This window comes from Musa acuminata, chromosome BXJ2-9 (assembly GCF_036884655.1).
Source record: "Musa acuminata AAA Group cultivar baxijiao chromosome BXJ2-9, Cavendish_Baxijiao_AAA, whole genome shotgun sequence".
NCBI classification, from domain to species: domain Eukaryota; kingdom Viridiplantae; phylum Streptophyta; class Magnoliopsida; order Zingiberales; family Musaceae; genus Musa; species Musa acuminata.
In genome coordinates, this window is record NC_088346.1 from 47012378 (window position 1) to 47028348 (window position 15971).

A 15971-nucleotide genomic window follows, 5' to 3' on the forward strand; every position below is an offset into this window, starting at 1 on the left:
ATGGAAGCAACCTTCTAATGTTTCAGAGATTAGAAGCTTCTTGGGTTTGGCTGGATACTATAGAAGATTCATATAAGGCTTTTCAAAAATAACAGCACCATTGACCAGGTTCACACAAAAGAATATAAAGTTCATGTGGGATGATAAGTGTCAACAAAGTTTTCAAGAATTGAAGAAGAAATTAACCAATGCTCCTATCTTGATGATTCCTTCTTGGGGAGAAGGTTTTGTAGTGTATAGCAACGCCTCACTATAAGGGCTTGGTTGTGTTTTGATACAAAATGAGAGGGTAGTTGCTTATGCATCTAGGCAATTAAAACCTTATGAGAAGAACTATCATACTCATGACTTAGAGCTAGCAACTATCATTTTTGCACTGAAAATTTAGAGGCATTATCTCTATTGACAGACTTTTGAAATCTTCACAAATCATAAGTCTTAAATATATTTTCATACAGAAAAATTTAAATATGAGACAAAGAAGATGGTTGGACTTTCTAAAGGATTATGATTTTAATATCAACTATCATCCTGGGAAGGCTAATGTAGTTGCTGATGCCTTAAGCAGAAATACCTATAGTCTTGTAGCCTATATGAATATTCAAAGAAATTCTATGATGACGGAGTTGACAGACTTAAAACTTAAACTTTTATCGGAGACAAATAAAAGTTTTCTTGCATGTCTAATGACATAATTATATTTGGTAGAAAAGGTAAAAGAATGTCAGAAGGAAGATGCTAGTCATAGGTGCCCAACAAGCCAATCACATGAGTAATGACACGTGTGACTTGATACAGAATCTTTTTGCTTATTATATTTTAGCACATATCACTTTATAACTATTTTATATATATATATATATATATATATATATATATATATATATATATATATATATATATATATATATATATATTGTGATGTCCTTGGATTTGTGCAATGGGAATCAGATTATGATGAGATCACGAAAATGAGATCGATTCACTTTTAAACATATATCCTAAATAATCTCGGTCATAGGTTACTCGAGAGGGACATCGTGATAACCGGACAGACTGGTATGCTGTATACCCGTCCATATGATAGATGTAGCGTGTCTCATAGCTGCTCGTGTAGGGACACTAGGGATACAGTACAAGTGCTCATTGGAGAATGAGTTCACTAATTGATCCGCTTACGGAATGTTGGATGGTTGATTATGCCTTATTATCAGACAGTGATTCCATGGTCCTAGTGGTATATCTGGTCCTTAGACTTGAGACACCAAGAATGTCCTGTATGAGTGCTCCACTCTTTGATCCAGATTTATAGGTTTGATTGTCCCAAATCTAGTATAGTTGGTCATTGGGAGTGGTAGTCGACCTTACGATGGCTATTGAGTGTCAATAGAGGATCGTCCACTCTCGGCGTCATGAGAGGAATATCCCATATGTTCTTGCTCAGACAAATCCCTAGCCAGGGTCATTTGGGTTGAGAGAGAAAGAGTTCTCCAAGAGAATCCGATTAGAGCGAGACTCGAGTAGAAATCATATGGGTCTGACAACACCATACTCGATATACGGTCTTTGGGATATTAGATGGATGAGGGACTATAGGTACACGGTAACTGAGGACAGACATGTCTAATAGATTGGATTCCCCTATATCGTCTAGGGACTACGGCGTAGTGTCCTAGTACGTCCGTAGTCGATAAGTCAAGTGAATTATTACAGAGATAATAATTCACTGAGTTAGAAGGAGTTCTGACAGGTATGACTCACGACCAGCTCGATATTGGGCCTAGAGGGTCACACACATATGGTAGGCATTGCGATGAGTAGAGGTTCGGATATGAGATATCCGACGGAACCCTTGTCTTATTGGATATCCAATAAGCCCCTGAATTATTGGATCCTATGAACGAGATCCAATAAGAGCCCATGAGAGATTATTGGATAGAGATCCACTAATCTAAAAGGCTTGGGTTATTGGATGTAGATCCAATACCCACTGGGCGAGGATCCATTAGGGTTTGACAAAGGACCTCTATAAATAGGAGGGAATCAGAGCCTCATAGGCTAAAGCCTTTGTTTGCCTCTCCTATTCTCCTTCCCCTCTCCACCTCAGAGCAGGCCTAGAATTTTGAGGAGGATCGTCGTAGCCCTGCTGTGTGGATCACCGCTAGAGAGGAGGACGCTTGACCTCCTTCACCCTCTCCTAAGGATCTGCAAGAAAATAGGGATATACGATCTCCCTAGGTATCACAATCTATTATATACGCAGTTTTTCAGTTTCGTGGATTTTGCGCACTAATCTTTGCACGATAACGAACATCTCTTTAGGAATCGGGGATTTTGTTTTCTTATTCTTTTGTTGCGTATGTGATGTCGCCCCTAAAGATTTTCCTAACAGAAGATACATTCCTTCATATGATAGTTAAGGAGATAGCTCAAGGATCTAAACTTGAATTCCTCCAAATCGAAGATGGTTCTATTACATTCCACAACCGACTTTGTGTTCCTGAAAGCCATCCAGTAAAGATGCAATTATTGGAAGAGGCACATAGATTGAAATTTAATATCCATCCCGAGACTACTAAGATATATCGAGATTTATGCCAAAACTACTTGTGGTGTGGTATGAAGAGAGATATAGCATAGTTTGTTTCTAAATGTCTGATATGCCAACAAGTGAAGGTAGAACATCGATTACCTGCGGGAAAATTACAAAGGATTTCGATTCCTAAATGGAAGTGAGAACAAATCACTATGGATTTTGTGATAGGATTACCCAAGACTGCAAAAGGATATGATAGAATTTAGATAGTAGTAGACAGACTTACTAAATCTACTCACTTCCTCCATGTTAACAAGAAGTATTCATTGGATAAACTGATAAGCTTATATATTAAGGAGATTATTTGATATCATGGGGTGTTAGTTAGTATTATCTCAGATAGAGATCCAAGGTTCACCTCTAAGTTTTTGGGAAGTCTACAAAAATCTTTGGGCATGTAGTTAAAGTTTAGTACAGCTTTTTACCCCCAAATTGATGGCTAATCTGAAAGGACAATATAAACTCTTGAAGATCTCTTAAGAGCATGTGCTTTGGACTTTGGTGAGAGTTGGGATATGCACTTACACTTAATTGAGTTTTATCATAATAATAGTTATCACTTTAGCATATAGATGGTTTCATTTGAAGCTCTTTATGGAATAAAGTGCAGATCACTTGTATATTGGGATGGGATAGGAGAACGAAAGCTTTTAGGACCTCAATTAATTCAAAAAGATGTTGATAATGTTCGAATTATACGTCAAAGATTATTAATAGCTCAAAGTCGTAAGAAAAGTTATGTAGATCGAAGGCGAAGAGATCTAGAGTTCGAAGTTGGTGAGCACATCTTCTTAAAAGTGTCGCCAACCAAGGGAGTTGTGAGATTTGGTCAAAGGGGAAAATTAGCCCTAAGATTCATTGGCTCATTTAAGATCTTACAAAAGGTCGGGCTTGTGGCGTACAGATTGGCTTGCCCCCAGCTTTGGCTAGCATCCATGATGTATTTCATGTGTCTATGCTTCAGAGATATATCAGGGATCTAACACATGTCAAATCTTATCAACCTCTACAACTAAGAGATGATGTCACTTTTGGAGAACAACCAACCCAGATCTTGGAAAGGAAAGAACATATTCTAAGGAATAAAATTATACCTTTGGGGACCAAGAGGTAATATGGGAAAGAGAAGAAGATATGCGAGAGTAGTTTCCTCATCTATTCTATTAAGGTAAACTAAATTTGGGGACCAAATTTTCGATAGGAGAGGAGAAATGTAATCAAATCAAATAGTTAAGTTAGAAATTAATTTTTTTCCTTACTTGCCATTATACTTTAGGAAAAATCTTAATCTATTTCCTTGTTTGCTACTACGAATTAGAAAATAACTATTAAGCATTCTAAATAGGGTAATATTATATTTGTTAGTGTATTAAATAGAAATAATTTATATTAAATAAATATAAAAATTAAAATAATTTTTTTTTAATAGAGGCTCACCTCCTCCTATTTAAGGGGAGAGATTTCTCTCATTCATTCCTCACCTAGCTGAGCCCAACAGTGGGAGGAACGAGGAGTTACACCCTGCTAACGAGAGGTAGGTTTTTCCTACCTTTCTTGAAAATAAAAGTTTTAGTTTTTATTTTGATTCTTTAAATCTTAAAATTTTTATAGTTTAAAAATAATTATCAATTCTTTAAATGTCAAAATTTTTATTAAAATCTATTAGTTGAAGTTTTTTTTTACCCTTGTTTAAGGTTTTTATTTTTAGATTTAAACATGTTAAAAAAATTATATATTTTATGTATTAAATATATATTATTTCCTAGCATTATAACATATCTTTAAGAATTTTTATTAGATTAAAATATATTATATAAAATTTTGATATTCTTTGATTTAAAATTTAAAATGTGCTATTCTGAATGATTTAAAATTTATTTGACTAAAATATGTTGAAATTATATATGTGTTAAAAGTATGATTTCTATTTGAATTTAGAAAGTTATTTTCTTGTATTAAAGCTTATCTCTCAATCTATCTTTTAATGTGTTATTATGTTTTTGTTTATATAATTGTTAGTGAATATATGTTGTGGTATGAAATTAGGTACCAATTAGATATAAATTGCTCATAGGTCAGGCCCAACCCACGGGTTAGGCCTTGGCCCGTAGGCTAACCCAGCCCAACTATATGGGCGGTCATAATGTACATGACCAGTCCATGGGCCAAGGCTGAGCTAGCTTGGTGTGATGCATGCCCAGTCATATGTAATGCACGTGACCAGTATATGGGCTGACTTAGTCTAGCCCAATATTATTGTTGGATTTGAGCCCAAATATTGATTCAACTGAACTAAGCTTGATTAGTCTAGATCGATTCAAGGTAATTCAAAATTGATTGACTTATTCAAGTCAGTTTAACCTAAATTGAGCTTAATCTAATCCAAATTATACTAGTCTAAGGTGGTTCCAAACTAGTTAAATAAATATTAGAGATTGGTTCAGTTAAGTTCTAGTAAATTGTGTTCAATTGGATCGATTGAATTGGGGATCAAGTCAATTGAGGGCTAATTTATATTATTTGATATTGATGATATTTGAAAAAGATGTTTTAAATGTGTTCTTTCATCCCGATATAGACAATACCAGTGTGAGATTATGTTATTTCCCTACCAAGAGCAGGTAGGGCAATTCCCTTCGGGGATTAGCGAGCCTTTAGACGTGACGGTTGGACGGTTCCTCCATCCGTTGTTGGAAGGAATGTGTCCCTACTTTGGCGAGTGAGGGATACCACTTCATCCGTTGTTAGGAGTGCTATATGAGTTTGTCTCCATCCGCTGTTGGGAGAATACAAAATTATCCCGTAGGATAAAGCCTCTCCATATGCTGTTGGGGGAGTGCTCCTTCGGTATTTGATATATGCCAATGGGATGATTGAATTTTGATCATGTTTATTTTGAGTTGATTTTTGGGGTTCCTACAAAGTGTTGCTGAGTTTTCTTTATTTTTTATTTTTAGAGCAGCCTCTCTCTAGTACTAAATCAGATTCTATTATAGAGCGGACCTTTCTCTATCGACAGATAGAGCCACTTGGATGATTCTTGAAGTTAACATCACTATGTTTACTTTTCTACTTGTAATTTGATGAATATATGAATTATAATAAATATTTATAAATAATAAATAAAGTGATGTTTATCTACTTGGCTCTGAATATATGGAAAGATAAAAAAAAAATCCAAGATGTGAGAGAATCAGCTAAGTGACTCTCATATTTGAGTGGAGCAAGGCGATGGTGGGGTAGTCTACTAAACTCTATGGTTGGGGAGCAGGGTGCTCCCTCGATCGATGGTTCGATAGGCCTTAGATGCCCCTGAGATGCTAGCAACTTGTTGGGTGGGGGACCCTAGCGAACGCCGATGCTAGTGGTTGTCGAACTATCGACGATGGCTGAGGTAGTGACATCGCCTATTAGTCTAATCGAGGTAGAAGCAGGGTAACGACCTATATCATAGCGGCTAGTGCTTGCATTTTCTAAGTAAGATTCAAAAATGCCTCAGTAGGGACGAGTAGATGGCTCAACGATACTCCCGAAGATGAGGGTCTAGGGTTGTTGAATGGATGCTAATGTTGCATTAGTACTTGTGGCGAGGTAGATGTCTCTATATGGGGAAAGGGTGGCTATTGTCTTGTTTGAGTAAATGTGCTATGGGTTGAGGGTAGAGCCTCACCCGAGTCTTCATTGACAGGGTCAGCTTGTGGATGCTCCTGTGACATCAGATCCTCTTTCTAATGCCAAAATGTTAGGGAAAAATATCGTTGACATCTTTGTCAGCATAATGTGGTCCTGATTCATATGAGTGGAATCATCCAAAGTGGAGAGTGTCTTCTCTCGAGTTGTTACCTACATAAAGATCAAAGTCGAGAAGAGCTTCCCGAGCTAATCCCTCCGATGTTTAAGTAAGTACTGAGGTTTATTTCTTTAGCTCTAAGTCTAGTTCATCCAGAGTTGATGGTGTATTTTTATATTTGACTTTAAGGAAACATAATATCTCATAAAGATTTTTGTAAAGGAGGTGGTTTGTAACCTTGGTTACCCCTTGGACTCTCGAAAATATTCCTATGAATATTTCGGAGATGAGACAGTTCATAATCATCTCGAGCTTGCCCTTAGACTCTCAAGAATATTTCTATGAATATTTTTCAAAGAAGACAGTTCGTAACAAACTCGAGCTTCCCTTTGGACTCTCGGGAATATTTTGCGGGGGAGACAGTTCGATAACTGACTTGAACTGTCTCTTTGACTCCTATGTGGGCAAATGTGTATCGGATTGTCTAGGTCTTTTTCTTCCCACTAGTGTTACGTGGCGTTGGCATGGCGGGCAACGACCGACTAATTATATATTTCCTATTAAAACCTAATTTCCTTATTCGAGTTAGGATAAGATCGGTTTTAGGCCAATCCACCCAAGCAATTGATCCTGCTATCAATTCATAACTAAAATAGGCTCACAAAAATGACACTAGATATTGTCGAAGAATTTAAGATATCATATTATTTCTCAAAAAATAAATAGTGAAGATGATATTTGATCCTAAAATCTTATTATCAACCAGCTAAGATCTTCAAATTTTAACATTTGGTTAAGTGTTACATAGTAATAGGAGAATAACAAATCTACTTATTATATGCAAAAAAAGAAAAATGCAGAAGTTTGAACAGCACCAACAATCACTGAGTCTTTAGCATGACTATCTCAGATGACTAGGATTCTAGTCATGGCCATGATTCCTAGTAACTTCAAGAAGCTTTCTCAGAAAAATCTCCCAGCATACAACTTGGATTGGAGGCCAACCACAGCAAAAGTCCAAATTGGTGTCTGCTTGTGTTGCATTCTCCAATCAACTATGGGGATCTTAACAGCAGATCTTGGGGAAGTTTCTTCATCTGGATTTGTATAGCTTCAGACATCTCACACATTCAAACTCAAGACTTTTACTTAGAAATTGTTGTGGTGTTCTTGGACTTCATGACCAGTCAACCAGCTAAAATCCTTGCATCTTGTTCTACTTGTCAAAACCATATATTCTTTGAGTTGACTCAGAACCTAACTTCTGGTTTTGTGATCAAAGTAGAAAGTAATTTTAGTTCACCCTAAAGTGGGATTTGTTCTCACTGCTTTTCTACACCTCTGGTCCTCCTTCTCATGGAGATTGAAGACAGATTTTATGGCTGCATGAATTTATGGCATATCTTATAGCAGTGGTGAGTCCATTATGTGTCACAAATACTGTGAGGATAATTGTTTCAGAAGCATTTAAAATATTCTAATGGAAATATATTGCAAATTAATAGTTCTTGAAACTAGACAATAGCAACTGAAATAATTTGTTTAGTGGCTCCTATGATCTCCAGGCAATTATCAAACTTGTGTAAAATAAAAAAGAGATGACCTTTTCCATGCATAAAAATATTAAGTTTTACTGATGCACACTCAAAGTTTCCTTTGAATCATAAACATAAACATTCAGCTCTACTAATGGCTGATTCAGCTCAGAGATTTTCCATGATCCGATGCGTGTATCACATATCAAAATGTTGAAGATGGTCATAGGAAACAACAAAGCATTTTTCAAGGGATGAGGATGATCAGTACCACCAGTACAGCTCCAAAAATCAACCTGGAAAGCTGAATTGACTTCCATTCTTAATGCAGCATTTCCAAACCCAGTGGAAGGAGAAGTTGGATTCAATTCAGACGAGTCAAAGAGTTCATTGCCTCGATGTTTCCTTAACGTCTGCGAGTGATTTCATTCCCGGTCAAATACTTCAAGAGATTTGAACTGTATAGAGGCCAGAGACAGTCTATATATACATTTACTTTTCCATTCATCTATGTATCAGATTTCCTCATCCACCTATACGATCTTTGGTCTTCCCAGAAACATCAGCAATGGCAATGAGTTCTGCGAGGATTCACCTGCTCAAAGTGACAGCCATGGTCTTCATCTTGCTGCTCTTCAGCTTCCAATCCCCGGTGGTGGAAGCACGGAGCTTAATGCGATTTAGGAAGATGGTGAATCTGGACATCATGTTCCAGTCCCTCCCAAAAGGTTCCGGTGGATCTTCTACTGCTTCAGATTGCACCAATGGCTCCAGCAGCAACGGCGGACCGTGCCCTCCCTGAGCTCCATCTTCATTGTTCTCACTCATGTTTGATGTTTCATCTTCAGTTCTTCTGTCACCAATGCTGCATTGGGTAGGAAGAAAACATGTAATAAGCAGGTTGCATAGAAAATCTGTAACAATATACATCCACCTTATAGAATTATAGCATTTCTTTGTTCAATGTTCATCCTGATGACAGATATGTCTGTATGCATCTTCAACAAAAACAATCCCAATCTTGATTATAAGATTCTGGCATGTCTTACATCAATTTTGTTGCTAAAGCTGAAGTGACCAAAACACAGAACTGCATACACATAATCTCAGGGAGACATACAATAAATAAATCAAGATAATTCAAATTCTTTAATATTTTTATTAAAAATATTAAGATTATGTACTATATGTATCTTTTATGTATGCCTGTAATATAAGTGTAAACTCTATATATGCACTTGAAAGACAATCAAAATAGTCAAGAACAAAATAAATCTTATGAATGATGAGAATTGTTACTAATCATGGGTTTGGAAATTTGATCAAAGGGTACCATTAATCAGCCTGTCTCTAAAATCCCTCCTTCCATAATGTTGATATTCAAGCATTTCTCTGCTGGTATATTTATCCTCAACATTCACCAAAACTGAAAACCTGCCTCTAACTGCATCAATAATTCCCCTTTGATACATCTCCTATCAACAAATGTGCTTCCTTAATGGCCTGTTGTTCTTCTCAACCCACAGATGATGTATACACAGACTGATAAAATAAGTATTTCCTCTATATTGATGATGAAACCATTTTAAATCTTGTTCCAGAGACAGGTTTATGTAACCTTTTGCACAACTGTAAGAGGCTTTCCCAAATTCTTCCTGTTACTGGAAAATTGTGAATCAGGTGCTGCACATCCTTATGATAACACAGAAAATTCCATGTAATGAAATAGAGAGGACAAAGCAGTATCAAGTAGGATCACACAGCATGTCACTAAGATCACATTAGCACACAGTGCCACATGTGTCATATCTGCTCAGTGATGCCACAGAGTTCCAAGAATCCTCAATATCAAGATGTAAAATTTAAACTTCTATTCATCGACCGGTCGAGATTTGGATATGAAGAAAATTTGCACCTAGAAAATATAATTTACTACAAAATATGCTACGTATAATTTTTATTTTGATATAAGTATAGAACAAGATTAACAACATATGTTGCATTATTAGTATGGTATACATGGAAACAATAGTTAGTTACATACTAGATCATATTTTTTATGGAATTACACACGAGACAGTAGTTCTTTAATTTAAATATCATTATATTCAGGAAAAAAAACAGTGGACGTTACAATAGTAGAATTTCCGCTGACGATAGAACTTTATTTAAGCAGCCTTCATTTTTTTTTTTTTCTTCTTTTCATATGTGCTAAGGTAATTGTATGATCTGGTACTCTAAAGAAACAGTTGGCTATACTGAAGGGTTGAGGGGCCAGATGGGAATGTACAAGTTTTTCCTACTATTACTGTTTTCTTCCAGAAACAGTCTTCTTCACAACACCAACTGAGACCAAGAACTGATCAAGGGATGACAAGGTCTTCATATCATCCGGTGGAAAGTAACTAGCTGCCTTTCCCATAACCGATGCAAAGAGAAGAGACAGTGAAGGCCTCGTGGTGAAGCGATCGCCCAGGAGCTCATCTAGAAAACCAAAGGCTGCCAAAAAATCTGACCTACTGGCATTTATTGGAGCAGCAAAATGGGCAGGAATTATCCGTCTGAATGGCCAGTCTTTAGCAATCCGATCAACCCAGTCTCTTACCTGAAAATTATGCACAGGAAACAGGATGGCACTATAGATGAAAGCTTGTTGAAGAGAAAATATACAATAGCATTAAAATAGATTCATTAATTTCAATTTAAAAATTATTTTATGCATAATTGGATAGGGAAAACAGAGAGGCTGCTAAAAACAGATGCTTCTCAAGCCAAATACAGAGAGAGACACCTTGCTGATTATTTCCAGTAGCAGGTCATGGCTCCTTGTCTAGTTCGAAGGACCACAATAGATGTCAGTAATTAAAGGTGGAGCTCTCACTAATAATGAAGTATTTTCCATGAAGAACTCATAGCTACTACCCTCTGCAGCATTATGCAATCTATAAGGTGATTAGGTGTCCGAGTAGGCCTAGATTCATTGGTAAAAGTGACTGATGCCAGAACACATGCCAGCCTAAAAGATTGATTGATACCTAGAGATTTTAGAAATAACCCATCTAGTTGTCAGAACACACCTTTTCTGGTACTTTGCTGAATACCAAAGTCTTAACAATAGGTGAAACAATCAACTTCTGCGACATCTGAGCAAAGCTGGCGGTGGGTTCCAACAAATTTGAAGGGCCTAAAAACAAAATTTGCAGCACCATCCGTTCCCAACCTGACAGAACAAATTCATTATAAAGGTTACAAAACTCAAGTCACCCGAAAAAATTATAAGGATTAAACACAAGATAACTACATCAAGTGCAAAATATTGTATCCATCATGCAGCCCACATGAATAATAGCATTTAGAAATCTCTGCTTGTTATATTAAATTCAATGACTGCAACATTATGTATGTAAATAACAACTGTAATATAATTTAATAGCTAGAACTGCTCTCCAAATGGCTGCTTCTACAGCCTTGCATTCCATCCACTATCAAATATTGTAGAAAGCATAAATTCTGATGCATCAGCTACTAATGTTCACTAATTATTCTGCTTTATCAAAAGAAAGGCACAATTAGTTTGACACTGAATTAACATTCCATTTCAGGAATATGAAAATGTGTCCTATTATTTATTTGTGGAATGCTCTTCTCAGATATCTTTTTTTTTAAAGATCTGAAACCTTTGTTATATCAAGAATAAATAGTTCAACATAGAATTAACAAATAGCTACAAATCTATCCAAGAAGAGGCAACGTGTATATAAAATGAGAAGCATTATCACAGAAACCACATTTTATAGCAAAAAAGCATAACTATGTAGATGGTCAATGACTATAATGTGAGAGAAGAATCAAAAAACAATACTCGATCTAGGACCATGACAAAGTTCTCTCCAAAGAAGATGATCGAATATTAGAAAATAACTTCTTCAAACATATAAATTTGGATTTGCTTGTTCAATTTGTTACAATATGAAAAATGAGAAATATTTAGACAATTTGTTTCACTTTTCTACCTTTTTTGTTTGTTACTTTGTTCCCTTACGGAAGGACTATATAATGACAAGTTCATTCTAATCATTCCATTGTCAAAAGATGAATCTTGGAGCTTTGTTTTCTTACAGTTTTAGCTAAGTGGCTTAAGGTAATATTCATCGTCCCTTTGGTTCCTACTTCCTCTCCCTTGTTCCACAGATCAGTTACATCATTTATCTTTGTGTTATGAGTACTAACCTTTTTGGCGGTTTAACTTGTTATCAACAACGGGTTCATCAGGAACTTCTTTTCCTTTGCTGAGGATCTTGACTGCCAAACCATTTTTAGCAGATGCTAACAAAGAGTCTTTGCTAATACATGCTGGTGGCTGCCTTGGGACATAAATGACAGCATCTGTCACTAGCAAAGTTCGTGAACGTCTATGATAAAATGCCACCTCTACGTAGGGACCAATACCTATAAGAAGCAAAATCACATGATCAGAAGAAACAGTCTAAATATTATTCTGATCAAGGAAGTAGAGTATAATAATTCTGGTCACCATAAACTATTATATAAGATATGCAAATACATGGATGCAATAGGATATCTAGAAATTTGCAAGAATACTAAGATCACAAGAGTTAGTAGTTAACATATATTTTCAGATTAAGTGATATAATAAAAAGAAATGCAGGTTTGGAAAGTAATATACTTAAGATAGTGACTTTACCTACTTCAGGTGAGCTAAGAGTCTTTTGTTCGATCTCATCAGCCCATGGAGTAGAAGTATCCTCATCTCTCAAAGCTTTGGCACGGAAAATTCCAAAAAATTCAAGTGGCAAATTAATTGGCCAACTCCATTGCCTAGGAGCCACCCACACTTGTGCACGTGGGAACTTCCTTGAAAATGGACCCACAAAGATTTTATGTTCATAAGCAAAAGTTGGGAGTATAATGTATTCCACAGGAGCATTCAACTCTTTTAGGAGCTGTGATTGCAAAAAAATGAAATAGAAAATCTATGTTAAGTTCATTAGCTAACCCATGCGTATTAAAATAACATAATAAATAATCTATTAAAACTATGGGTAGCAATCGAAACTCTGGGAAATAAGTGTTTGATCTGGTGAACACAAACAGATAGAAATTGTCTAACATTGTTAAACTTTGATTTCAGAACAAAACTGAACCTAAAAAGAAACTACAGCAACAAAAATAATAAAAGATTGAGGAGAGTCGTATGATGCACAAACCTCAATGCATTCCTTAGTTGGCGCAATAGGTGCATGAACCCATAGTCCTCCAGACTTCAATTTGATGACAGTCATCCTAATGTTTGTTGAGACACTACTGAAACCCAGTGCTTGCTCTTGTTCAAAAAGCCATATACAGTCTTTGACAGCCTTGGAAAATAAAACATAGTCAACAAAGTCATATTTCTCTAAGAAGCATAACTCTTATAGAAACCATTCATCTATATAGAGATACATATATACTTATGAAGCACAAATATATAGGTGCTAATCTATACTATGAAAACAAATGCATCTTGATTAGAGTATAAAATGAGTTTATCATCCTTCTCTTCATTTTTCTTTCATTACAAGGATGTGATTGCAATTGAATAATAAGTGTGCATACAGAGCAGTTAGAAACACAAACCTAACCTGTAATAACTCAAAAATGACATGCAAGAATTAGAGTAAATGGGACACTGTGCATGTAAAAGTTGAAGGTTCATTGAATGAGTGTTTTCTGAAGGAGGAAGAGAAAAATGTAGGAATGTGTGTAACAAACAAATGTTTATACACAAGAAGACGTGGTGTCAGAACACTTGGCATTCTAGCTTTTTCTCTCTATAACTCTCACAACAAAAGAGGCAGCTAATGTGGTTTGTACTTTCCTGTTCAGCTCATTTTTAGGTGGAGAATGGAACTTGTAATTGAATAGATCAGGCATAATTAAAAGAGTTTGAGAAGTGTGACTATAATCTCTGAAGCAACTCTTTTCTTCATTATGTCACCTCTAGAAATACAATTGAATTGGACATGCACATTTGTTCCTTTTTTCCTAGGTAATGCAGAATTACTGCATGCTGTCATCTTAGATCAAATTTAAACACTTTAAGTTCCATAAGTGTTGTAACCATACTATTAAGTTTAAAGTACTCGGTCCAAGCTTTCTCCCGTTAGACATGATTTAGTGGATCATTATAATATTAGGAAATTGGAGAATCTTCTCCAATCCATTCAGGCTGAGATCCTTGAAACTAAACATTACAGGACCCAATTGTTATTGAGTTCAATAACTTGGGATTATTTGCAAGCCCAATACTGGAGAAAAATAGGTTCTGTCTATGGTCCAGAACCTGTTACCAAATGATTAGAGATGGTGAAAAGATACCATGTTACATTAGCCATAGTAGAACTTTATCTTGATTCAGCACACCAGTGATACAATACATAGCAAATTTATGGTCCTCGGAAAGGGGTTCAATCCAAGAAGGCACTAAATCTATCGAAGATCCAAAGATGACATGGTATTTAACACAGACCCAGAGATTCAAAGCCAACACATAGTCCTCCAGAGTCCAATCTAATCACACAGAGGAGTGTACATGAGAGGACAAGAGACTCACCTCAGTCCTTATGGTGCGCCGGTTGAGGAAGGGACCGAGCGGGAAGGGAAAGCCGGTGAAGTTGAGATAGAACCTCCCGGAGCCACCGTCGTTTTCCCCCGCCGCAGCGACCACCAAGCCGGCCGCACCCTTTCTTCCGCTCCGACTTGGTTTCCGATCCAAGAACAGATTCTTCGGCAGGCCACCAAGAAAGGAGTGCCGGCTCTGGCTCCGAAACGAGAGCGAATTCTGCGTCAGGGCAGTGTTGGGATGCAGCGTAGCAGCGGCAGCTGCTGCCATCGTTCTTCTCTTTCTCCTTCTCTCTCGCCTCGACCTCTGCTCGCGAGTTGTGATTCGATTACGGTGAAGACGTTATCTGGGCCAAGTGGATCCGAATTGGTGGATGGAAGACCGACACGTGGCAAATCCATCGGTGGATAGATCGAGAATGGTGAGCGGACTGGTGGCCGGAGAAGGGCAGAAGTTTCTCTGCTGCCAAACAACAACGAAGAATGTTCCAGACCAACCATTGGCCGACCATTAAACGATGAGCGGTGGAGATGCGATGATTTGATCAATGGACGATCGAGATGTGATCATTATCCACTACCTTAGTTCTGTGATTAAGGATATCAAAGGGTTACAGGCTGCCCTAATTGGACACACAGTATATATATATATATATATATATATATATATATATATATATATATATATATATATATATATATATGGGGTTAATTGCCATCAGTCAACTATATATGGGCCGATGGTGTAATGGGCCATGGGATCCTAACTGGGCTTATGCGTAACGATATCAATGTAAAATGCATGACTATGAATTTTGTTTAGCATTATTCATTTACCAACCATACACAATTTATTATTTGGATTAAGTCGCAATCCAACTTACACATATCCATATTTTAATTCATTATTCTATGTTAAAATATTAAAATTTCTAATGCAACGTTCTAAATACAATCATAATTCGTTAAAATTATTTATTATTTACTTTTATCCATCAATTGATCTGAATATTAATATTTTTATGACTATGTATTAAAATTTAATATATTATACATCGATACAAGTTTTACCTCACTTTCGATATGGGACTAATAGTATTCATATTTTAATTTATTATTCTATATTAATATATCTAAATACAATCATAATTCGTTAAAATTATTTATTGTTTCATTGTGTCCATCAACTGATCTGAATCTTAATATTTTTATTACTATTTATGAAAATTTAATATACATATCAATATAAATCTTAGACCACTTTCCATATGAGACTAATAATATTCATATTTTAATTTATTATTCTATGTTAACATATCAAAAATTTCTAATGCAGCTTTCTAAATACAATCATATTTTTTAAAAATTATTTATTATTTTCTTTTATCCATCAACTAATCTGAATCTTAATATTTTATTACTATATGAG

The 15971-nt window shown here is 36.1% G+C and overlaps 1 protein-coding gene across 1 annotated transcript; it reads right to left on the bottom strand.

Annotated features, from left to right (window-relative positions):
* Positions 1-10004: 10004 nt before the first annotated feature.
* LOC103999142 (uncharacterized) lies at positions 10005-14875 on the bottom strand. The gene is made up of 6 exons (XM_009420801.3): positions 14535-14875; positions 13150-13299; positions 12627-12885; positions 12152-12370; positions 10999-11141; positions 10005-10526 (listed from the first exon to the last, which is right to left on the bottom strand). The coding sequence occupies exons 1-6, from the start codon at positions 14811-14813 to the stop codon at positions 10227-10229; spliced, it is 1350 nt and encodes a 449-aa protein (XP_009419076.2). The 5' UTR covers positions 14814-14875; the 3' UTR covers positions 10005-10226.
* Between the last annotated feature and the right edge of the window lie 1096 nt (positions 14876-15971).